This window comes from Erpetoichthys calabaricus, chromosome 7 (assembly GCF_900747795.2).
Source record: "Erpetoichthys calabaricus chromosome 7, fErpCal1.3, whole genome shotgun sequence".
NCBI lineage: Eukaryota > Metazoa > Chordata > Cladistia > Polypteriformes > Polypteridae > Erpetoichthys > Erpetoichthys calabaricus.
In genome coordinates, this window is record NC_041400.2 from 179857890 (window position 1) to 179884377 (window position 26488).

General features: G+C 38.0%; 1 protein-coding gene across 4 annotated transcripts in view; it reads left to right on the plus strand.

The window, feature by feature from the left end:
- The window catches only part of pax5 (paired box 5), a 262678-nt gene that overhangs the window by 172490 nt on the left and 63700 nt on the right, over positions 1 to 26488 (plus strand). For all 4 annotated transcript variants that reach the window (XM_028805784.2, XM_051930047.1, XM_051930046.1 and 1 more), the window contains one exon: positions 25555 to 25656. In XM_028805784.2, the coding sequence (XP_028661617.1) occupies positions 25555 to 25656 (102 nt within the window). The remainder of the gene's footprint in view (positions 1 to 25554; positions 25657 to 26488) is intronic.

Sequence of the window (26488 nt, forward strand, 5' to 3'; positions counted from 1 at the left end):
GCACATCGTCTTCTTTGCTATTGCAGAGGGCATGGCTGTGGAGTGCATTTCAGCTTGTTTTCATGTGATTGAAGTAAAATCGTTTATCACTTTACTTTTGCAGACTGCAGCACCTCATTTTCAGGGAGCCATATGTTCACCCTATTCATGAAGCCATAAGCTATAAATAGGCATTATTCATTTGGTGCTCTGTGTTTCTCTTCTGTTCCGTTTTAAGGGGTCACAATCAGGCTAATAAGAAAAGCCTTGGCCTGCTTCCTGACGAGTTCTCATATTCTGAGGCTATAGCTTCAATATTGGCTGAGATGTCAAAATGTTTACATTCAGCATTTATATACATGACTTGTGAGATTGTAGTCATAAATGTAACATTTCATAACACACTGCACATATTGTAATAATTTTCCACAGAAATAATGGTACATATAAATACATTTAATATTATTGAACACTGTTCTGAATCCTTTGAACTGACAGAGTGTGTTGAAGTTTAGTAAAATAAAGTACTTTGTATAGAAGTATTTAGACATAGCTGACATTTATTTCAATAGTTTGTCATTGGTATTTAGTGAATATTGATGATATGTTTAATCATCAAACTGTGTTTCAATAGCAATGATCTCCATGATCAACATATATCCCCAGAACAGAGGCATTGCTAAAATCTAGCTACAGCAACAACAATTATTTCTATAGTACATTTTCGCACAAACAATGTAGGGCAAAGTGCTTTACAAGATGGCAAAGGAAAAGGTTCAAGAAGAAAAAAGAATTATAAATAGATAAGAATTAAAAATGAATAAATGACATACCAAACATAGAAGATGAGAATAAATTGATATGCACTTACATAACACAGATATGCAAGTACTAGAAAATATCATATGTATAGATTTGTTATTAAGTCTCTAATGATAAGTCCAATGCTATATTCAAATGGTTGGGGATGACAGAAAAAAAAACTCCATGGGTGCAGTACTGGAGGAAAAAAATAAAAATCTACATGGGTTCCAAGGCCAAAAGACTATCCAGCCCCCGCTCTGCATTCTGTGTAACTTACATGTACTTCAGTAGTTCCTTATAGTTTTTTAAGCATCGTCGTAGAAGATTCGATGTAGTGGGTCTCATTGAAAGATGGAGTGTCCACTTTTATTCCAACATCACAGAAAAACCTGAACAGAAAGCAACGAAAAGTAGAAATTAATAATTATTCCAAATCAATAAATCAAAAATATGATATTTCTATCTCTACATTCTATAAAATCTCTTAGATCTAAAATACAGATATCAGAAAATCATATTTAAAAAAGTGGGGTTTTAAGAGTTTTTCAAAATGGTATTAGCCTGCTGTATTTCCATCACTAAATCATACAAATCCAAGCCAGAAGAGAAGATGTGCACTGTGTGGGGTTGTTTATATATATATATATATATATATATATATATATATATATATATATATATATATATATATATATATATTCACGGCATTCGTAGTCTGTGTCACAATCTGATTATTTGGGTGGTTACCTACCAGGTAACGCTTGTGGTTGGCCAGCAAGTCTGCTAACATCCGCCACGGTGCCCTCAGTTGTGAGAAGCAGATCATAGAATGGTTGAAATAGTTTACTGTCAAATAATGCAAAGAGTACGCAACACGTGTTTCGCCCTAATTCTGGGCTCATCAGGCGTACACACTCTAATGCACTCCCTCTCGGGAATGGAACCTCGGACGTCAGCACCAGAGGCGATGCCCCTAACGTTGCGCCACGGCATGTGGTTCGTTTATTTGACAGCATGTAGATTGGGGAGGTTCGATTCCCGAGGGGGAGTGCATTAGAGTGTGTACGCCTGATGAGCCCAGAATTAGGGCGAAACACGTGTCACGTACTCTTTGCATTATTTGACAGTAAACTATTTCAACCATATACAGTATATATATATATATATATATATATATATATATATATATATATATATATATATATATATATATATATATATATATAATATAGAGAGAGAGAGAGAGAGAGAGAGAGAGTAGCAGCCCTTGCCCGGCTGGGTATACCTCCACGCTGGAAGGACCAGGGGAGCAAGTGTGTCCAGAACGTCACCTTTCCTGGAGCGCAAGGTGGCAACCCCCCTGGGTTGCAGTGGTGCCTAGTACTCCTGCAGGGCTCCATGGGAGTTGAGGTTTGGTGCAGCCCTGTTGGGATCCGTGGGCACCACCAGGGGGTGCTGCAACAGGGTCTGCAGAGAACTTCCCATAAGTTCTTCTGCCACACCCAGAAGTGCTACTGGAAATGCGTCATCAAGCACCTGGGGCACTTCCAGGTGCTTTATAAAAGGGGCCAGTTGACACTACTCGGAGAGCCAGTTGGGAGGAGGAAGACGAAGCTTTCTGGAAGGAGTGGAGGAGAAAAAGGAAAAGAAGAAGAAAAGAAAAGGATTGTTAGAATATCAGAATATATTGTCATTGTAACAAATACAGCGAAATTAGGTGCTGTCCCTGCGGTGTCATATAAGAGGCAGGGCAGATAACAAAAAACACTACATTTATATTCAACATAAAACATAACACTAAAATGAAGCACCATATCTGTATTACATAAATACATAGACAAAACACAACCAAATAAATAATAAACGCCATAATGTAGAAAAATATTTGAGAAACAGTAAAAAGATCATAAATATACACTTGAACATCCTTGAGCCAGTGAAAGGAGCTGAAACATAACATTGGGGTAGCACACTGCTTTCCAGCCATGCCAATTGTTTGTTTTTTTCCTGTGGATAAAAGCAAACATTAAGGAGTGTCCATGCACACCTGTCAGCGTTATTAATGAAGAATCAAAGAATATCCTTCTTGAATATTTTATATAATCATGGTTATTGGCCTGCTCTGTGATTGAAATACTGATGCTTTCAGGAGGCTAGCTTTTCTGCAGCATACTCTCAAGTTCTACTCATACAGTATGTTAATGACATCAAAGCCTACCTGAAAGTCACCCATGGATACAAACTGTCCATTTGACAAGCCCACACTTGTCTCAGTGACACTAATTCTGAAATGCATGCAAAGTCATTCTATACAGGTGAAGAAGTTTGACTCTTCCCTGTCAAATCATCCCAGTATCCACCATGACTAATCTAGATGCAATAGGTAATAGTGACCAAGATTTTAAGTCACATATGTGTCAAAATGTTTACATCAATCTGAGTCTTTTGTAACAAGTACATTATATCTCATCTGCATGACTGTTATTATCTCTTCGAGGATCTTTTAAAAGGTCCAAAATATTACCACAAGAGCCCTGACTCGGACCAATTACAATAATCCCACTTCATCTTCACAGGCTCAGGTCTTACTTAGATGAGCCTTTGACTAACTCCGGTTAACACCACTAAATATGGGTGTGAGCTATTTGTGTCTTGCAGTGATCCAGCATCCTGTTTGGGTTTGTTCTTGCCTTACTCTGATGTTCATGGAATTGTTTGTCTCTCGCAGGGACTATGAACTTGGATTCATAAAGTTCTGTAATTGTATAATATAATAAATCCATTAAGCCATCTATCTGCCTGTCCATTCATCCATCCATCTTCTATGTCACATATTAAGGGTTGCAAGGGGTAAATACTATGTAATATAATATAATATAATATAATATAATATAATAGATAGATAGATAGATAGATAGATAGATAGATAGATAGATAGATAGATAGATAGATAGATAGATAGATAGATAGATAGATAGATAGATAGATAGATAGATAGATAGATAGATAGATAGATTTGGGGGAGGAACGATCTTCTCAGTCTGTCAGTGGAGCAGAACAGTGACAGCAGTCTGTCGCTGAAGCTGCTCATCTGTCTGGAGATGATCCTGTTTAGTGGATGCAGTGGATTCTCCATGATTGACATGCCACAGATGTCAAACTGTCCAGCTCCGTGCCTACAATAGTGCCTGCCTTCCTCACCAGTTTGTCCAGGCGTGAGACGTCCCTCTTCTTTATGCTGCCTCCCCAGCACACCACCAAGTAGAAGAGTGTGCTCGCCACAACCGTCTGATAGAACATCTGCAGCATCTTATTGCAGATGTTGAAGGACGCCAGCCTTCTAAGAAAGTATAGTCGGCTCTGTCCTCTCTTACACAGAGCATCGGTATTGGCAGTCCAGTCCAATTTATCATCCAGCTGCACAGCCAGGTATTTTTAGGTCTGCATCCTCTGCACACAGTCACCTCTGATGATCACAGGGTCCATGAGGGGCCTGGGACTCTTAAAATCCATCACCAGCTCCTTGGTTTTGCTGATGTTCAGTTGTAGGTGGTTTGAGTCACACCATTTAACAAAGTCAATCCAATATAATATAATCCTCTTTAATAAAATCCCTGTGTGCGTCCAGGTGTCCGTGTGTGTGTGTCTTCTGGTGAAGTGTGCATGCGCGAGGCATGGTGCGATGCGCGATATTACTGTCAGAGAAAGTTACAGGTGTTTTATGGAAATAACAAACCAGTATTACTGTGAGAGGAAATTAAAGGTACACAATGCAGTGACGCATATTACAGCCACATACAAGCCAGTATTACTGTCAGAGGAGATTAAAGGCATATTACCGATGTGCACGCCTGTATTACCGCCAGAGAAAATTAAAGGTGTATTACGGACGTACAAGCCAGCGGACGCACAAGACAGTATTACTGTCACAGAAAATTAAAGATACACAATACACGGCGGCAGCCCACGAAGAACGGTCAGCTCAGCAAGTAAACATCAACAAAAGAAAGGCTGAAAGAAAGAAAAATATGACCAACAAAAAGAATGAGGTCAAAGTCCCTTGCCATTTAATATAGACTGTTCCTTCTAATGTTTATGCACTACTGTTCTAGTGCCCGTTATTGTAACGGGCTAAATGACTAGTATAATATAATGTATAATGTTCAGGGTTTCAATCATGTGCCCAGTTGTTTTCTTAGTAAAGTCTGCATATTCTTCTTATGTCTGGGTGGGTTTTCTCTGGGTTCCCCAGTTTTCCATGAACATCCACTGAGATGTGCTAGTTAGATTGCTAGGAACTTCCATTTTGGCATCTGTGTAGGTGAGTGAATGAGTGGGCCCTGTGATGAAATGCCATCCTGTAAATGTCTGCTGCTGGGATAAGCTCTGGCCGATGAATTGTACTAAATGGGCCTGACAATGTTGTATTATAGTATAATAGAACTGTTTAGCTGTCCTGTACTAAATCAGTAAATCCTGAAAGTTTAGTGTAAATGTTTCCTAACTCAACAGTATTTGAAAGCAAGGAAACATATTATGATATATAGCATAGTGACAAATTTAACTGTGTCTGTCATTTTTGGTAAATTCATCTCAAAGCTCTTTGTCCCTGTCTCTCTCATTCAATCTGTCCTCCGCTATGTTGAGTCAACATGTCTTAGTCTAAAGCTCTTCAAATTCAAAAAGATTACCAAGTCTTTCCTGAGTTTATACTGCTAAGTCTATCATCATAATTCATACCTTTTCAAAAGTGGGATTAGCCTTGTTCTTCACTTCTTTACCCTTCCTTGCCAATCCTTCTAGTGTAATTTCCTGGAGATTTGTAGTGCAGAAGGTGGATTTTACACCTAGGAACACAAATACTAAAGTTTAAAGAAAAAATGTTTTCTATAATAGTTGTGTAATTTGAGAAATCAATGCTTATCTGCAAATAAAGCTAGACTCAGCCATGTTTATTTTAATTTTCTCCTTTTATTTTACTTTTTTAGTTTACTGAATTATTTTATAAGAGTAAACTACTAATGAGATAGCATTCATTTAACTGAGCTGCATGAGTCATTCAAAAATAGATTCTTAAAAGTAATAAATAATGCATAGATATTTTGAAAGAAACACAAATCACAACAAATTACATACAGACAATGTGTTGTTAACAATGTAAAGGCAACAAAAAGTAAAGCTTAAAACTGTTTAATAATCCTACTTATCAAAATATAAGATAAGTGCTAATTGATGCCTGTCTGGAAGAGTGCTTTAAAGAATCATGCATTCTGTTATAGTATGCTGAATCACTAGAAAGGAAAACATACGTTGTGCAATTTCAATCCGTGTGATTATATTTTTTATGACATTATGTCAATCAGTTATTTTTAATCATTCATTTAGTACTGTACACTTTTGCAATTTTTCAGTTACAAAAGATGCATTATGATTGAAAAAGAGATGCACAAATGGGTGTAGTAACATTATTAGTAGTTTCATTCATTATTTCTCTTTTTTTTTGTTGCACAGCAGCCAAATAAGTATTAGTAAGATGTATCCAGTAGGGGTCAGCACTGAGCCCTAATCCCCAGACCCAATAATACCCAGCCCAGCCACAGGTTCAAATACTGTACTAGATTTTTAATCCACCAATCACTTCTACAATGAAGCTCAGCCAATAATCATCCAAAATATTAAATTATTTCCTCTGCTTCCGCCTCCAGTTGAGTGTCGCCTGCTGCCTTACCTTGTGGAGTCGGAAGGCTCCTTTTATACTGGATCTGGGAACTCCTCCCCCTACAGTGCCTTCTTGCAGCACCCATGGACCCCGGCATGGTTTCATTTCTGGACTCCAGTTCCCATGAACCCCTGCATGTATCCAAGCTGGTAGGCCTCTAGCAGACCAGTCCCACCTAACATATGAGGGATGGAACTGCTCTTGGCCTCTGGCTTCTGTTTATCCATCCCCTGGCATCTTCCAACTTGTCAAGAGGTCATGTCATTGTCCAGCTGGGATGCCCATCTGTCCTCCATGGCACTCACAAAGGATGGGTTGTATTTTATTTATACATCTGTCTAAGAGACTGTTTCACTTTTGGTACACTTTTGTTGGTAAGACTTTAGTTCAGGTTCTGCAAGAATGCCTCTGTGACTCATTTACTCTAAAATACCAAGACCTTAACAAACACTTTGTTTGGTGTTAATTACACTTACAAAGCATCAGTAAAATGATTATTCACTTGTGTAACATAGTGTACTAAAATAACCTCACTTTGAAATGGTCAGAAGTTTCTCAAGTGAGACATATTTCTCTTGATGTTGCATACTTCAAAATCAAAGTCAAAGCGAACTTTATTGTCATCTCAGCCATATACATGTATACAGATAGAAGAAATTGCGAAGCTCAGGGTCCACAGTGTAACAACATGAAGTGCAAATAATAAATTAAAAATAGAATTAAAATTAAAATTTAAAATTAAAACGCAAACAAGACAAGACATTGTGCAAAGACAAGACAAAGAAGTAGCAGCAATATTGACGTGTAGTAAGCAATATGAACATTGATGCAATATATTCATAAGTAATTTTACCGGCCTATTAAAGGCTTTTAATATGCCACACTGCACAATGATGAATGACTACTTTATTAATGCACTGTAAGTATAATTAATACAAAAAGAAGCCTTAAACTAGGTTTTGTTACATAAGAGTAAATTAGAAATACATGCATTTTTGCAGTGACTAAATTAAAATGGTACCCATTTATTATCAGTGTATTATTCCTTAATTCATCCATTTCATGTATCTTCTTTTTTTATTGCAAATTACTGTAAACTATTTATGCAGGAACCAATCCTGGAGAAGACGTTGGCCCATCCTAGGTTGCACCCATTGTCATTCCCATACTTACTCTAAGACATCTTAGATTTGCAAACTAACCCGACATACTTTTCTTTTAGGTGAAAAATGAGGTATACCAGGATTGGAGATTCCAAATTGTCCCTAGTGCGTGCTTGGTGTGTGTGTGTGTGTGTGTGTGTGTGTGTGTGTGTGTGTGTGCGCGCCCTGCGGTGGGCTTGCACCCTGCCCGGGGTTTGTTTCCTGCCTTGCGCCCTGTGTTGGCTGGGATTGACCCCCGTGACCCTGTAGTTACGATATAGTGGGTTGGATAATGGATGGATGGATAAGGTATACCAGGAGAAAATATGTATAGACTATAGTGGAACATGCAAAATCTGCAAAAAATGTGACTTGTTTAGTAATTAAGCCCAAACTCCAAGAAGACTAAGGCAGCAGTGGTAACCTCCTCCAACAATACATGTAGCAGTAAAACTGAAAGATTATAATCCAAATAATTAAAAAGAGCAAGTGTATGAAAATGCTCTAAAGCACAGGTGTCAAGGGCCGCAGTGGCTGCATGTTTTCCTTCTAACCATCTTCTTCATTAGTGAGCCATTTTTACTGCTAATTAACTTCTTTTGCTTTAGTTTTAATTAACTTGACTCAGGCCCCTTAGTTGTCTCTTTTTAGCAGCCAAACAATAATGAGACAAAAAGCCACCATATGACCAGCTCACCTGTGCCCATCACACAATATCTAAAAATAAAGAAAGGTGAAGGTCTCAGTAAGGATGGTCTCTCAGGTCACCAAACCATTTTGATGGTGTCCTTAGAAAAAACTGCTGTGGCAGAATGAGAGCAGCAACAACCCATTGAATTAAATAACGGGCTTAATTAACAGCAAGAATCAGCTTCTCATTAAGAGACTGTTTGGAGTGAAATTGGTTGGAGTTTGAAATCCCTGTTTAGCTGGTCATCTGTTGGCTCGTTTCACATCTCATTTCTGTTTGGCTGCTATATAATGAAGAAACAAATCAATTCAGAGGACTGAATCCTTAAAAACAGGGCTATTGAAATGAAGGGAAAAGGAATTAATTAGCAGTGAAAACTGCGCACTGATTTGGAAAAGGGTTAGAATGAAAACCTGTAGTCACTGCGGCCCTCCAGGCCTGGAGTTCGACACCCCTGCTCAAAAGAAACATATTAAAGCTATTTCAATGAAAAGGCTATGGTTTGTTTTTTAAATGATCACACTTAAAACTAATTTAAGTGACTGAATTCCAAAGGATGTAAGAGATTTCACTAGTGCTAAACTAGGACTGTTGCTTTTTTATGCATCTACATCATTTGAACACACAAGATTACTTTCTTACTCATATGATTGCCATTTTGTAGTCCATTCTATTGTACTAAATGATATTTTTCAAATGTGGCAAACGTCTGCTGACTAGCAAATCATTTCTGCCAGCTGCAAGACTAAATGACATCTTCTGTCAGCTCAAGTCCACCCTCTGGTGGCTGTGAGAACAGTTATCCTTTATCTGTACCAATTCATTTATTGGGCAATAAAGAAACTATATAATTTTCCTGTTTTTAGACATGTCTTTTAATTTAAACTAAAATGAACCTGAGACTAAAAGAGTTACATGATGTTTCAGTAATCCTGTGATTGTGGATGGCTTCATGCATTCTTTATTTCCATCTCAGCTCGATGCATTATTTAGCTTCTAAGCATAACCTTTTAATAACTCTACTATTACAGTATTTTCTATGTTTGCATTAATGTAAAGTTCATTGGAAAGAAATGTATTGCTTCAAAAAAGGTATTTGCAATGTAGGACCTCACAGACTGTAGCATCTTCTCTTGACTTGCAGCCAAGGACAATTCTTTATATTTAGCTTAGCACGTTGAGTCAAATTCCATTTTCATTATCAGTACTATGTGTAGGTGATATGGTGACATAGTGGTTAGTGCTGCTTCCTCACAGATTAAGCATTATGGGCTTGAATTCAACTCCTGGTTGCCATATGTAAGTGTAAGTGTGCGTGTACAGTAAGTCCTTTTCATTGAAGGTTCTGGCCTTGTGGCTGATTCTACCACAATAGATTCCTGCCACTGGTTACCCTAAAGTGAACTAAGCAGGTGGAAGAATGTTATGCTTTTTATAATATTAGTGACAGTCAGACTAAAATTTACTAATACATATTATATTTTTGAGATTAGGTATGAATTACAAAATTAGGAAAAACATTGAAATTGATTTATAGCTCTTAGTAATATATAAAGCAAAACTGGGCTTCTTTAATAAATTACTCTTTTGAAGGAATTAGGATCACTGCTTATAATAAAATATACCTAAATTACATCCACAACTGGATAAGAAAGTACTTCAAGAAGTCAGATGTTAAGAAGCCTAATATGATATGTATCAAACTTTTACTGTTTTAAGTATTGTTACATGTGCAATGTCTACTGAGTCTACTAACCTACAATATATTAATAACTTCAGACCACTCCTGGAGAATTAGCTTTGGTGCCTTGATTGTTCTTTAAGTGATGTAAGTGATTGATTCTAATGTTAAAAGGCAAGTCTTATGGCAGCATGGCCAGAAGTGTTTAACCTGCAGGCTCTCTGAGCCTAGTCAATGTGAGTTTTGGCCACTGCGGAAGGCTTGTCACTTTACCTGTACCCTGTAGTACCACTAAATATTAATTTTCTCACCTGTTGACTCTATCCTTCTCCACCCTGGCCACTTCCAACTGTGCCAACTATTCAGTTCAGATACTTCTCTGCCTTGAAATGACTTTAAACTACATGCTATGGTCACTTGTATCTAAGTTCCAGAATCATTTCCTGTATCAGGAGTTTCCCTAGTTTTACTACAAGGGCACTTTGTTCAGATTCTCAGTAGTAGGTCCTGGTGTACAAGTCTCCTTGAATCTTCATTTGTCCCTAAAAGGCCAGATCCCATGGGCAGCATCACAAGATCCCTCCACTCTGTTAAAGGGGCAGTACAGTCCATAATTTAACACCTGGACCCATTTGGAACTATGTGCTGTCATACAGCAAAGAGGTTGTTCAACCTTTTGCCACCTCTCAACTGTTACGTTTTATATGTTGAAGAGTCAGATGTGCTTCAAGCCCTCAATACATTGAAGACTAATAAAACCCCAGGAACTGATCGGATTCCCATAAGAACATTTTAATGCTCAAAGGTTGCTGATCTTTGATGGCTCATGGGACTCATGAGATTCTCATTTATGTTTCATTCAAGAACCGACTTTGTTACATATGTTTCTCCTAAAACTCCTTAGGGGAAATAGCTTTAGATAAAAAGGAGTCATGAGATACAACTGAGGTGAAAGGAATCAAAAATTGAGAATTTGGTTTGAAAAACATGTTATGTTTTGTGGAATCTCTTCCTAGTCTTGTTTTAATCTCTCTGAAGAATTCATATTTTTTACTTATTACTGGACTCATGCCTTTATCCAAGGTGACTTACACTGGTTATATTTTTTTTGTTTTTCCAGTTGGAGCACAGGCAGATGAAGTGACTTACTCATGGTTACATAGTGTCAGCAGTGGGATTTAAGAATTTATAAACACTTATTAGGCATATTTGAGCAGTCACTAAAGAAAGGAGAATTACTAGTGGACTGGAAAGTTGCAGATGTAACTCCAGTCTTCAAGAAGGGAGACAAAACTGATTTTTTTAATTGCAGGAGAATAAGTTTATTTCTACAAAATTGTGTAAAGTATAATAAGAAATAAATTATATCTGAAAATTAAATACTAAATAACAGCCAGATTGGATTTATGAGAGGAATGTACTGCCAAACCAGTCTTTTTGATATTTTTGAACATGCAATTGTATGCTGGGCTGGTAACATCATTTCAAGAGAGACTAACCAAATCAACCAGCTAGTTATAAGGAAAAGCTCAGCTATAGGACACACTCTGGACCCTATGAAGGCTGTAGCAAAAGAAAGAATTAAAACAAAACTGAGTGCTATTATGAACAATGTTGTAATCCTCTCTCTGACACAGCAACACAGAAGAATACCAACCAACAAATCATTTAGCAGAAGTGTGTCAAGAAACACTACGGGGGCTCGTTTATACCAACAGCAATACATTTGCATAATGCATCACTGTGACTGGGACTGGCAAGTCAGGAGTATTCTTTATTTTTAATTTTCTTCCCTTTCAGTCATTCTGGTGTGTGTTCAGATCATATTATCTATCTATCTATCTATCTATCTATCTATCTATCTATCTATCTATCTATCTATCTATCTATCTATCTATCTATCTATCTATCTATCTATCTATCTATCTATCTATCTATCTATCTATCTATCTATCTATCTATCTATCTCAGATGTAAGTGCAAAGATTATTTTACATTTCAAATCCACTTTTAGACAAGTCCATCTTAATTTTGAAGAATAAATATTAAACCATAAAATAATTAAACTTATAAAGCAACACCACCTTTTTACACCTTGTTTTCAGCCCAATAAGCTCCTCCATGATATTCACATAGGTTGTTTATAGTAGCATCAAGTTGAGATCTGAAGGTCACTAAAGTGTCTCCATACAACTTGGTAATTTATTCCACGTGTCTATGATTCTTTGCATGAAGAAAAACTTTCTAACATTTGTGAAAAACCTTCCCTTATGTTTCAAACCATGTCCCTGTATTCTTACTGAACAATTTAGTTTAAATTAACATCTGAGATCCATTGTGCTAATTTTTAAACACTTCAATCATGTCAGCTCTTAACCTCCGTTTGCTTAAAGTGAAAAAGGTTCAGCTCTTTCATTCCGTCCTCTGTTTCATATCTTTTAGTCTTGGAATCAGCCTAGTTGCTCTCCTCTGGCATTGCTATATCTTTTTTTATAATATGGAGACCAGAATTGTACACTGTACTCCAGGTGAGGCCTCACCAGTGAGTTATATAGCTTAAACAGAACTTTCCTTGCTTTGCACCCCACACATCAGATGTCATATAACCTAACATCCTATTATCCTTCTTTATCTCTTCTGCACACTGCCTTGATTTAGATAGTGATGAGTCCACAATGACTCCTAGATCCTCTTCATAAGGGGTGCTTTCGAGTTTCAAACCTTATAAACCTGTCCTGAGTCTATTTGTATTTGTATTTGTATGTGTACCTAGCGATGAACTACAAACCCATCCAGTGATGGTTCCTACTTTGTACCCAGTATCAGCTGTACTGACTCCATCCTTCCTTGAGCCCAAAATGTGATTGTGGAAAACTGGTTCTGAGCCTGGGTGAAAGGATGTGACACAGGTATTTAATGTGGTGTTCACATAAGCTTCATAATTATACAGAATTTCTTAAATATTTGTGTGTATCATGTCCATCTTTTTTGTGTCAGTGGCTAAGGGATTGTGCTAGTCCCAGCAGCAACTGTCAGCCTGTCTTGCATGGGATACCACATGTTTAATAAGTACTTCATTATTTACAGAGTAACGCAAGAGTACTATAGAGTACTATAATAATAAATAAAATAAGACATACAGTATGAGTTCAGGGAAATTCATATTTTACCCCTTTTCAAACCTGAAACTTCTCAATAGGAGGAACATGGGGAATTTAGCTATATTTAACAACTTTATTAGATAGATAGATTCTATTTGTCTCCAGGGTAAAATATGGCTTTTAACCGAAACTCTAAATATACAAATTGATAAATAAATATACACACACACACAAACATACACATATTCTGGTATGAACACAGACCAGAATGACTTAAAAGAAGAAAATTTAAAAAAAGAAAAGAAAACATCTGACTTGGCTATTAGTCACAGTGAGGCATTATGCAGGCGTACTGCTTTTGGTATAAAGGGCCCCTAGTCGCGTTTTCTGACATTCTTCTACTGAATGATTCGTTGGTTGAAAGTCTTCAGTGTTGTGTCAAAGAGAGAATATGTAACATAATGGCTTAATTCTTTCCTTTCCTACAACCTCCGAAAGTTCTAGAGTGTGTCCCATAACTGAGCCTGCCCTTTCAATTAGTTTGAAATTAGTTTGGATGGGCCTCTCTTGAAGTGATGTTACCAGCCCAACACACCATAGTGTAGAAAATCACACTGGCCATCACAGAGTTGTTGAAGATGTGAAGGATGTCACTACCAACATTAAAGGAGCACGGTCTCCTAATAAAAAAGAGCCTGTTCTGTTCCTTCTTTCCATAGTTCCCGTGTGTTACGAGACCAGTCTAACTTGTCTTTGATATAGACCCCCAAGTCCTTGTGGGAGTGGACCATGTCTACATCCACTCCTTGAATAGTGACCAGTCATAGAGGCTCTTTGGTACGGTGAAGGTCAATAACCAGTTCCTTCGTTTTGCTGATGTTAAGATGCAGACAATTCTCTTTGCACCAAGAAAAAAAAAGTTCTCCCCCTGACTCTTCTCCTCTGTTTCATTCCCCTTATCATTTCACCCCGTAAGTGCAGAATCATCAGAGAATTTCTGCAAGTGACATGACCTGCTGTTATATTTATAGTCAGAGGTGTACAGAGTAAAGATTAAAGCACACAGGCCTTTTTCTTGTGGTGCTCCACTGTTGCTCATACACTCCTTGAATGTCTCAAACTCTGCCCGACAGATAGTCCATCATCCAGGACACCATAGACTTATCCACCTGCATATCTCGGAGCTTACTTGTTAACAGTGATGGCTGGGTGGTATTGAAGGCAGTGGAGAAATAAAAAAAAAATAATCCTCACAGTTCTGCTAGCTTGGTGAAGGTGAGAATAATTATATTATTAATATATATTAATATAATTATTATTTTATTATTCCCTCTTCTGTAAACGATCAATTAGGCGAAAATGTGAAAATTTAGTAAAAATTTTCCTGCATCACAAAAGCTTCCAGCATTTCATGACAGCAAAATAAAAAATACAAATATAATCTTTTCTTTTTATTTTTGCCATGTAGCCTCTGCGTCTGTGATAACATATTGTTAAATATACTACAACTGACAGCAACACTCAGATTTATTTTTCTGCAGTTTTCTGTCTAAAGAGCATAACAAATAAGAAACCTTGAGTTCTCTGAGATGTGACCATTGTGACAGGCTGTAAGGAAAGCTAAGAAAGTGCTAAAATCCCCATGGCGGAGCTGTGCGCTCTGACCTTTCTCCTTCTGGGATTTGTGCCAGACTGACGACGATGAGCCCATCTATCTTTTAGCAATAACTCTCCATTTGACCTGTATCGTGACCTACTCCAGATTATCAACCAGTCATTGCTAATGCCCCTCTGTATTGTCAAATGTAAAACACAAGGTTTGTAAAAAGGAAAGAAGTGCCTTTTTATTGTGCTGCCTGTCTGGAGTAAATAATTTTTTTTTCGTTATTGTGAAATAAACAACCAACCAAAGCAAAAAAAAAAGGAAAAAATAAAAGTAATTTTTACTTCCTTCTGTTTGTGTAACATTTTGGACAAGTGGTAAAAACAAAGGATTAACATTTTGATGATTCTATACAAAATGGTCCGGGAACTCTGATGCTCATTACTGCTGTCTTGTCAGCTGAGCTCCCAGAGCCATGCTCTGCTGAATGATTATAGAAAGACAATGTAATACTTAACACTCCATGACTGCAAGAGAGTTCATTACATGGACCCCATGCCATAAACATGCTTCTGTGGGAGTTTATCATCCATCTGCCTAACCAGTGCAATTCACATCTTTTTAGTCCAATCTGTGTGCGTGTGTGTGTGTGTGTGTGTGTGTATGAGAGAGAGAGAGGGAGAGAAAAACAGAAAGAAGAAGAAAGTCCATTTCTATTGAGGGTGAATTCTCAGCTTAATTACTATTCAATGATTTTGTACCAAATTGCTTCAAACAAAGAAAGATTCCTAATAGTCTCTCTCTCTCTTAAGTGGTGAATCTTAGCATTACTTTTGTCAGGCTAACCATAATATAATGAATACATAGGTGCTTTTTAATGTCTGGCAGAATATAAGCAATCGTGTTTACAGGGAATTCATTATGAAGTGTTAGCTCAGGTCAACCCTAAACAGTATGGCACTCTGAAGTAGAAGGCTGCAAGGTTGTGCTGGACCACAATGCTACTTACTCCTTACACATTACTTTAAGGTCAAAGATGACCCTCATAAGCTTTTACAGTCTCACACTGTTAAACTGCAGGGCACACTGTTTGTTTTCTGCACAGCTTAGGAGGCATTAGAGTAAGATTTACAAGGCTTTAGTGGTAAATCCTGTCAAAATCCTATTTTTAAGAGACTTCCCAAAAGGACAGAAGGTAGGATTTTAGTGTTTGCAGTTTATGCAAACTATACAAATAGGTCTTATTCTAATCGTTTGCCCCACTCTGTTTAGCAGTTTGGAGTTGAGCATACTCAACTGTGGTTTAAATAGGCTCCTGCTCTTCAAAAACTAAATCTTAAACTGACAGTTACTTTAAATATAACTTGAATCACTTGAAGGTGATCTTTCTAAAAATGGCCTTAATAACAAATCCACATCTACCTTACCATCTGATCAAGAATCCACATCAGACCTTGACTCTGTTGTACCAGCCAGCATGAGTTTTGAACCACTGGAAGATATGGAGGTTTTATTTTATTACAGATGGAATTGACCTGTGTCTGTTGTTAGCATTACCCAGGGAGCAACAATGAATTTTGTTACTACATACAGGTTTATTGGGCCAGCAATGTATCAATAAAATTGCAGGTCTGCAGTAAAAAAGTTTTATCTTACAAACTACATAAGTGAGCATCTTCGTTTTTAAAATACCAGTGAGCAGCAGGGGTGGAATGCACATGGCCACAGTGATTTAACAACTGTTATGGAGATTAAGGTGGTGCACACTAATTGGGAACATTGGGGATCGCCAGAATTGAAATGAGACACCCATACTGAAGTTGAAAATCACAAACGTGGAATTCCCTGTTGGGGCTGTAGTGCTGGCACACATGCCAATAGGGCATCTAGTTAAAGAAAAAAATCAAAAAAACTGATGGTGCAAAGCATTGTATTGCCATTATAGATTTTAACTAAAAATATTTTTAGTGGAGAATATAGTTTGCAGTTAATTGCATAAATAGTGTGGCATATAATGACATCTTGTATGATCTGGGGACCTGGGTTCGCTTCCCGGGTCCTCCCTGCGTGGAGTTTGCATGTTCTCCCCGTGTCTGCGTGGGTTTCCTCCGGGCACTCCGGTTTCCTCCCACAGTCCAAAGACATGCAGGTTAGGTGGATTGGGGATTCTAAATTGGCCCTAGTGTGTGCTTGGTGTGTGGGTGTGTTTGTGTGTGTCCTGCGGTGGGTTGACACCCTGCCCAGGATTGATTCCTGCCTTGTGCCCTGTGTTGGCTGGGATTGGCTCCAGCAGACCCCCGTGACCCTGTGTTCGGATTCAGCGGGTTGGAAAATGGATGGATGGATGGATGGATGATTCATGCTGTTTTATTTCATGTAGAAACATGGCATTTTCATTGCAGGTTGCCTTGTTAGTTACCCCATATGAAGATTAAGTGAATCTCCATCCAATAGACTTATATAGTGGCTGCAGTCACCTCTCGTTGACAACCTTACTGCGCTTTAATGACTTATTCTTTGCAAAAGTTCTGCAAACACAGAGTATGCCATTCTCCAGATACACTATATGGCCAAAAGTTTGTGGGCCTTTCCCAAACTGTTGCCACAGAATTGCAAACACACAATTGTCTAAAATGTCTTTGTACTGTATGCTGTGGCATTAACAATAGCCTTCAATGGAACCAAGGAGTTTATCCCAAACACTGGAAACGGCTCCAGACCATTATCCTTCCTCCAACAAACTTTACTGAAGGCACTATGCAATCCAGGAGCTAATGCTCTCCTGGCATCCTTCAAACCTCAGGTAGTGAAGTATTATAAATCACTACAGAGAACGTGTTTCCACTGCTCCGGAGTCCAATGGCGCTTTGCTTTATACAACTTCAGCCAACACTTACCATTTCACATTGTGATCTTTGGCTTGTAAGCAGCTGCTTGGCCATGGAAACCCATTTCACAAAACCCTCGGTATACAGCTCCAGAGGCAGTCTGGCACTCTGTTGTGAGTGATGCAACAGAGGATAGGTGATCTTTACACACTATGCACTTCAGCATTTGGCGGTCCTGCTCTGACAGTTTGCGTGGTATACCACTTCGTGGCTGTGCTGTTATTGCCCTTACAAGCTTCCACTTCACAATAATAGCTTTTGCAGTTGACTGGAGCTGATCTAGCAGAGAAAAAACTTTATGTACTAACTTGTGGTAAAGGTGGCATCCTGTGACGATGCCACATTTAAAGCCGCAGAGCTCTACACATGTTTGTCAATGATGATTGCATGGCCATGTGCTTGATCTAATGCAAGGCTCCTCAGTCACAGTCCTGGAGGGCCGCAGTGGCAGCAGGTTTTTGTTCTAACCCAGTTGTTTAATTAGAAAGCAATTCTTGCCAATACTTTAACTTCATGGCTTGTTAGTGCTTTAACTCTGCCATGTCAGGTCATTCTCATATCATAGATTTTCTTCCCCTTTCTAAGGATATCATCCAAATGATTTGAAGGCTAAAATGGAGGAGTAATTCTCAGTCCTTCACTTTTTTCTCTTCACTTTCCTTCCAAGTATTTAATTAAACCCAATAGTGCATGATAAATACACACAGGTAACAAGCTAAATGGAGAAATAGTGGTCTCTTTTGTCATTTGTATGTTATTGCTAATTAGGAGCAATTAAAAACCAAGAATACAGCTGTTTAAGACTAAATAAGCAATAAGGGTTCAAAATCTTAACAAGCGAGACAACTAAAGTGAAGCAGAAGTGTCACGAGCAATAAGTGCTTCTATTAAGCAACTGGGTTGAAGCAAAAACCTGCAGCCACTGCGGCCCTCCAGGACCGTGATTGAGGACCCCTGATCTAAAGTATTTGTTAACAATGATACATCTGTAATTTGGAGCTGTGGCCCTATACTTTTGGCCATATACTGTAGTAGATTTTTAAATATAAGCATGAATAAATGATACAGTAGTTTAACCTCATTTAAAAAACTTAATCCAATTCAGGGATGTGGGGGGCTGAACAATATCATCCATCCATCCATTTTCCAACCCGCTGAATCCGAACACAGGGTCACGGGGGTCTGCTGGAGCCAATCCCAGCCAACACAGGGCACAAGGCAGGAACCAATCCCGGGCAGGGTGCCAACCCACCACAGGACACACACAAACACACACACACACCAAGCACACACTAGGGCCAATTTAGAATCGCCAATCCACCTAACCTGAATGAACAATATCAACTGGATATTAAACAGCCTTGGACAGGACTCAAGTCCACTACAGGGTCGTCTCACATATGTACCAATTCCCACACAAATTGACATCATCTGTGAACCCAGAATGTGCACACTCCATCCAGACAATTATTTGAACCTAAGTGCTGGAGCTTCATTATAGCAGCAAATAAATGTTATCATAAAAGCCTTAAAGGAAGACATTTTTTTAGAGAACCATGCTTAGTCCTGCAAAATGAAAACCCAAATAACTTTAGATTTTTAAAATACTATCTTCAGCTTGTTACTCTTTTAATGTCACCATAATTATTATTAAACTGTTTTCTTAGACATTTAGCGAGGAGATTAACCATAGAAAGAAATTCTTTATTTGACCTTAGATAATAATTATCCACTTCTTGCAGGCCACTTTTTGCTGGTGGTATTTTGCTTAAAAAGCCCCTTGCCATTAAATTAAGAAGGTGAGTAAAATTGATGACCGAGTTGTCTTTGGTGTTTATGATGATGAATGGCTTTCACTCTCAAAGCTTTTATTGTCTGTGATATGTAAAGAAAGGTAAATGATTTATAATGACAGTATGTCATGTAGTTTAATACAGTTATAAATCCTGACAATACTGATAGGCAGGTATGTGCAGGAGAGAGGGCTGTGAATGTGAAATTGATGAAGAATGGTGAGCAAGTAAGGAGGAGAGGGAAATTTCCAAGTGCTGTTGACCCCAAGGTTCAAAGAGGATGTTACAAAGCCATAAGGATATAAGACAAACCGAAAGAGAAAAAAGAAAAATGACAATTGATTTTTTTTTTCCTTTAGTCTGTTTTGACAGAGAAAAGTGAAAAATCATTCTGATTAAATAAATATAACGCAGGCATATTTCAGTTTATAAAGAGATCCATTCTTTCAAGGTATTTTAAAAAATATATAAATAAAAAATGTATTTCTTATTTAATGTAACACTCTTGGGCGGCACGATGGCTCAGTGGTAGCTCTGCTGCCTCGCAGTAAGGAGACCGGGGTTTGCTTCCTGGGTCCTCCTTGTGTCTGTGTGGGTTTCCTCCCACAGTCCAAAGACACGCAGGTTAGGTGGATGGGTGACTCTAAATACTGTATGGTTGGTGTGTGTGTGTATTCGCCCTGCGATAGACTGACACCCTGCCCAGGGTTTGTTCCTGCCTTGTGCCCTATGCCAGCTGGGTTTGGCTCCAGCACCCCTGTGACTAAGCAGGTTACAAAATTACTGACTGACTGTTACACTTACATTACATAAAAATACATAAATAAAGCTGAAATAACAAAATACTGTTTGTGATTACACAGTACATATTTATAGTTATAAAACAATTCACTTGTGTTTCATTACCAAGTATTGTTGTGTTTTTTGTCAATTTGAAAAACTGTTCTTCATATTGTAAGTTTAATTTTTACTTGCTGTATGTCACAATAACAATGGAATTGTGATTCAAAATTGTCCACTCAGTAAAAATACATAAAAGCCCCATTTATAAAGCTATTGTATTCATGCCAAAATGAAACAGTTGCAAAGCGACACATTCAAGAGTGGTTTAAAAAATAGTCATTATTTTCAAAATACAAGCTGTTTAGATGAGTAAAGCAACAAAAAACATTATAATAAATGAAATGCATTTTTTAAATCAAGCATTTAAAATGCATTACTTACAGTTTAGTAGGCTTTCCTTTTTCCATGGTGCAATATTTATCTGTCCACCAGTTACTTTGTGTGTCTATTAATTTATCTTAAGGCTGCGAAATGATATTCTCTTTTTAAAAAAACATTCATTACACCACAAATTAGCTCAGATCACTAAAAATACGTACATTAAGTTCATCTATTGTAGGATGATTGTTTAATGAGACGACAGGAACAGAAAATATGTCCTTGAATTATTTATTATCTTTGTAACTCTTACAATTTTAGTAGAAATTATTAAAAATAATGTCAACTTCCTGGGCACTACCATTTACAGCACTCTAGCATGGGAGGTCAGAGCATTTATAGTGGTCACAAGAAGCATTTAAAGACATTTGGTGTGTCACCAGAAGTAATGATCGTTTTCTAAAGGTCAGTCTTTGGAAAGGTCCTTATGTTCTCAGAATCAATTTGATATAGCAGTCTCTCTGCTGGCAAAAAGCAGTAGATACATAAATAGTAATGTCTAACGCTTCTAAAATCTTTGGTTGCCACCATTCAGCTTTGAATTCACTGTACTTTTACAGACTGAACGATAAATTCAGTAACATCTCATCCAACCCATCACACCCTGTTCACTCTCTTTCTCCTTCTTCTTGCCCCTATAACAGAATTAGGTCAGGAAAAAAGTAGGAATACCAAACAAGGCAGGGCATACATTATGGAGTTGTGTACCATAAGTGCTGGTGCCTGGAAAAAACTGTAGAGGGACATCAAAAATTCTGAGGGGGTGTTTCAGTTGAAATGGACCTGTTACAGCTACTCAAGTTGTGTGGTTAGCAAGTGAATTACGGTTCCTAATTATGATAGTTGCGGATATTCAATGTATAGTATTTTTATCTTGCATTAACATTTATACATACATTGTTTTAAACATTGTTTTGGTTGAGCAGAGAAACATCAGTTATGGTTTAAATAAACAGTTAAGTAACAATCAATACTTGCTACTAAAATATTATATTATAAAATCAGACTGATTTAATTTGATGGATGGTATAAATCAAAAATAATGTATTTAATTAATATATCATTATCTTATTAATAATCTGCTCAAGCAAGAAATATTTAAGACAATGTTTGTATAAATGTTAATGCATGATATACACATTGAACATCCACAACTATTGTAACTCAGTCAGTCATTTTGCAACCCGCTATAACCTAACACAGGGTCATGGGGGTCTGCTGGAGCCAATCCCAGCCAGTGCAAGGCAGGAACAAATCCTGGGCAGGGCGCCAGCCCACCACAGACTATTGTAATTAGGAACCTCAATTCACTTGCAAACCACACAAAACGAAACAAAAATCACCAGTAACGTACTTAACTGAAACACGAACATTGAAGGATTACAATTAAAGATTGTTTGAAAATTATGAATGCGGCTGTTTTTATTTCCACTAGTTGCGTATATTTGCGTAACAAAGCCAATGTGAATTGGATGAAACATTTCTTACTAGCCAACCCGCGGTGTAGCATACGCCGCATAATTATTTGTTGATGGGTGAACACTTTCTGAAAGACACAGTTGTCCAAATGGGGTGGGTTTGAGGATACGACTGTGAGTGAATGAAAAGATGGAACTCTGGAGAGAGCAACATTCAATTGTCCGTGACTGAAAACTGGTTTTGGCAGATACAGGCATATCTTTTTGAAAGTTTGGCCCTGTGCCTTATTATTTGTCATAGCAAAGGCCAATCTAACAGGAAATTGACTGCGAGTAAAAGTAAAAGGCAAATTTGAATCTGATGGGGTCAGAGATATCCGGGGAATAAGGACAGTTTGTGAGGTAGCAGCTGTGATAGTCTTACACTCCAGTACATTGCAGTGAATGCTGGTAACAGTCAGTCTAGTGCCTTTACAGAGACCTTTTGCTGGCAGGAGGTTTCTGAGAAGAATGATGACTGAACCAATTTTAATTTTGAGTTTATGTGGAGGCATGCCAGTGGGAGTAAGACTATTAAGAAATTCTTCGGGGAATGAAAGTTGGTCTGCAGGATCGTCTGTGACGATGGAGTCAACGCTGGTGAAAGTCACTTTGTCGGTAGGGATAAGTTTCAGCACTTGTTCATTAAGGTGTAGCGAGTCTTCGTTGGTGACGCTTAATATAGCTCGCGTGCTGAGTTGTTCCAGAGTGAGAGTTGAGAAGTCGATGTCGCCATATAGTTGTTGAACGGAATCAGAAATAAAAGGAAAACAATGTGAAGGCAATGTCATCAGTGCCTCGAGAGCGAGGGTGGACGTGGGAGGAGGGTTAGAGTTGGTGGGCAGGGCTCTGTCGTGCGTGTCCCATGGTCTTAGAGTTGGCAGACAGAGGCATGTCTTTTTGAAAGTTTGGCCCTGTGCCTTATTAATTGTCATTGCAAAGGCTAATCTAACAGGAAATTTTCTGCATGTAAAAATAAAAGGCAAATTTGAATATGATGGGGTCAGGGAAATCTGGGGAATAAGGACAGTTTGTGAGGTAGCAGCTGCGATAGTCTTACACTCCAGTACATTGCTGTGAATGCTGGTAACAGTCAGGTGGGCAGGCGGGCAAGCCAACAAAAACACTATGCTCTTAGTATGGTATGAATCAGGTTTTTGTAGACAAAGGTTTTCCCTGTTCCTGCAGGACCATCTAAGAAGAAGCATGTTTGTCGTGGATGGGAATTGCTGTATGCAGCGTGTAAAACAGTTTGCGAGGTTGGACGTGGTCGTGCGTATCCCATGATGCGGGAAGAGGGTTAGAGTTGGCGGGCGGGGCACTGTCGTGCATATCCCATGGTTTCTGTCTTGCGTGCCATGGTCGGCTGCTTAACGAATTATATATATAGATTTTCTGCTGATGTGCTGCTTTTTATGTGAATTAAGGGTTAGTGTTTAGTGTAATGTCTGACCACTAACAAAGTACGACTATTCATTAGAGCACAAGTTATCAAAGCAAAAGAGTTTAAAGCTACTTTGGTCCAAAACTGAGAAGGTGAGACATTTCAATTGAGGGCATGTCCCCACTGTTTTGGTCTCCTGTGGCACTTGAAGTGCATGTTTGCTTTTTTGTTTAGTGTTGCTGCTAAATAAACAGTAATGTAAAACAGAGCCATTTTTAATCATCCATTTTTATTAGTTGGACAATATTCAGGATACAAAAATATAGTATAGCTGTGAGTGCTTATATTTTATAAGTAGCCACTTAATACATTTGTCTGACCTTTCAAGTTAATCATTTTCTCATTTGTTATTTAGCATTATATATACAGCTTATCAATGGTTTAGTGGGATTGACCACCAGCTAAACATAAATAAATAAATAAATAAGAATACCAACTAACTACTGCAATGTGTTGGCACCCTGCCCAGCGGGTTGGATAATGACTGACCAACTAACTACAGTCATGTGTTTAGAAACAGGTCATCCATAAAATAAACTGGAAAAAGATGGGAACCATCTAACAGGTCACAGATAGTTGAATAACAGTGCAATAGAGGCTCTAAAATAGCCAGATTAGGATACAAACTCATTGTATCTTGACACATCACCGTCACGTTACAAGAGCTACATTATGGCATCACTCTAACCGAAGCCAAGGTCAAATGAACATGGATGCTCTACTGTGGGATTGCACCATTTTTGAACAATGTACCATAGTGAGATTTCTTTGGGCAGAGGGAGTAAAACCTGCTGAAGCTCACCGAAAAAGGATGGCTCAGTAGGAAAGTGAAAGCAGCATGGCCCAAAGTAAAGTTTATGAATAGGTAGAAAGGTTTATAGGTGGAATAACAAGTGTAACTGACAAAGATCGATCTGGTCGACCATCAACATCACGCACAGAAGCCCACATCGACATGACGAATGCCTTCATCAGAGCAGACTGATGGATTATGTTATACGCTGTTGCTACACGTCTGGATGTCAGCTATCGATCTGCACATTCCATAGTGTATAATGAGTTGGGGTACCATAAAGATTTCTCAAGATGGGAACCAAAACTGCTTACTGATCTGCACAAGGCAACATCCTTTGGTGAATTTCAACAGGTTTCACACCCTTTCACACCTTTTTCCCATTGGGATTAATAAAGTATCTATCTATCTATCTATCTATCTATCTATCTATCTATCTATCTATCTATCTATCTATCTATCTATCTATCTATCTATCTATCTATCTATCTATCTATCTATCTATCTATCTATCTATCTATCTATCTATCTATCTACTGTGCATTACTTTTTTCTAATCTCTGAACACTATAGTGTCATCTTATTGGTAAACTGTATGTAGAAGATATAGGACTTTCTCAGATTTTCCCAAAACCATTTAAAAAGCCAAGACAAGGCATCAAACGTAAGAAGTTTACTTACTATAATGTACTGTAGGTATGGGGTCTGATTTCTCAGTTTTCTGTGATCCTGTAATGGAAAAAGCAAGCTAATAAAATGTTATAGACTTTAATTGGTTCCATATTTCATGGAGAGGAAAACTATCTACATTTTTTACAGTTAATTCTCTTAAGAATGATTAGTATTATGTTGGCAGCATTTGGTGAAGTTTCTTTTCATCACTCCTGTCTTGTCTGAAGAAATTCCTTTGTCATTTTGTATTTACGGCTGTTTATGGACTACAAAATAACTGCACAGGTCTTCTAATCAAATTTGCTCAGATAAATGTACTGTTATATCACATAAGGGGATTTGGAAAAAGAGTTGTTAATCAAACTGGTAAAACTTGTCCTTCTGGGTGACTCTAATGTCTTTCAAATCAGTGAAATTTTAGAAAGAGTCTTCCAGCAAATGTGTGCCCTACGCTCCAATCAGAACAGTGGAAACAAACACATTTGTTTTTGACAAATGTCTGGACAGTGTTTGTGAAGTGTTTGGGGAGATGTATAAAAAATGTGATTTGTCATTTTATTCATCAGGTCGAGATTTGGCAAACACAACCCTCCCAGGATACCCTCCTCATGTCCCTCCAGCCGGACAAGGAAGCTATTCTGCTCCAACGCTGACAGGCATGGTGCCTGGTGAGTCTGCATGGTCACCCGCCACATTTCAGATAAGAAAAAATGTGCTGCTTGTTTCAGTTCGGCCCCTAGACAGATGAATTCTGAAAGGCAGGCAAAATCATAATAATTCCAGGGTTTGAAGCCAGTGCAAGAGTACAGAAAAGGGAAGCCTCATCTCACTGTTACAGTTCACTCCTCATACTAGTTAGAGAGTTATAAGAAAAGGAAAAATTCACATCCATTGATAACAGGGAGATAACTGATAACCCAATGGTATGTGCGAGTGGCAGCCTTTTCACTGTCTATTAGAGGCCTTCTAGGGCTCATAACACATGGTTCTAAAATCCAACCTTTTCTATAAATATTTAGTGAAGTCTGCTAATATAAAACGGAGGCACAGACATAACCATTTAAACAAAGAGCTTCCAGATTCTCATGTGCATTTAGTTAGCAAATTGTGAAACATAAAGCAAAGATGTACTGCATAAATGTTAGGGCAAGACTCACAATATGAATATGTAAAAGAAAATTTCAAAATGGGTTACAAGATTTTATCAAATTGCTATGCCTTTCTTTTGACTAGCTGGTGAACTGAATTTAAATGCAGCATGTCTACCTATTTGTGGATTTTTGTGCAATTTATTTAGAATATTTTAAATTGTACAGCCTTGTAGTTGTATGACTTGGAAGAGATACTGAACATTGTATTTAATTTCCAGATTTATTTATTTTTTTACAGTAAATAAGTTTTGTCCACTTAATTGCTTCTTTCACATGCTACAGGATTCACTAATTGTAAACCCTTAAAGACAAAATAAATACCATGCAGGGGACCTCCCTAGTTGAACCT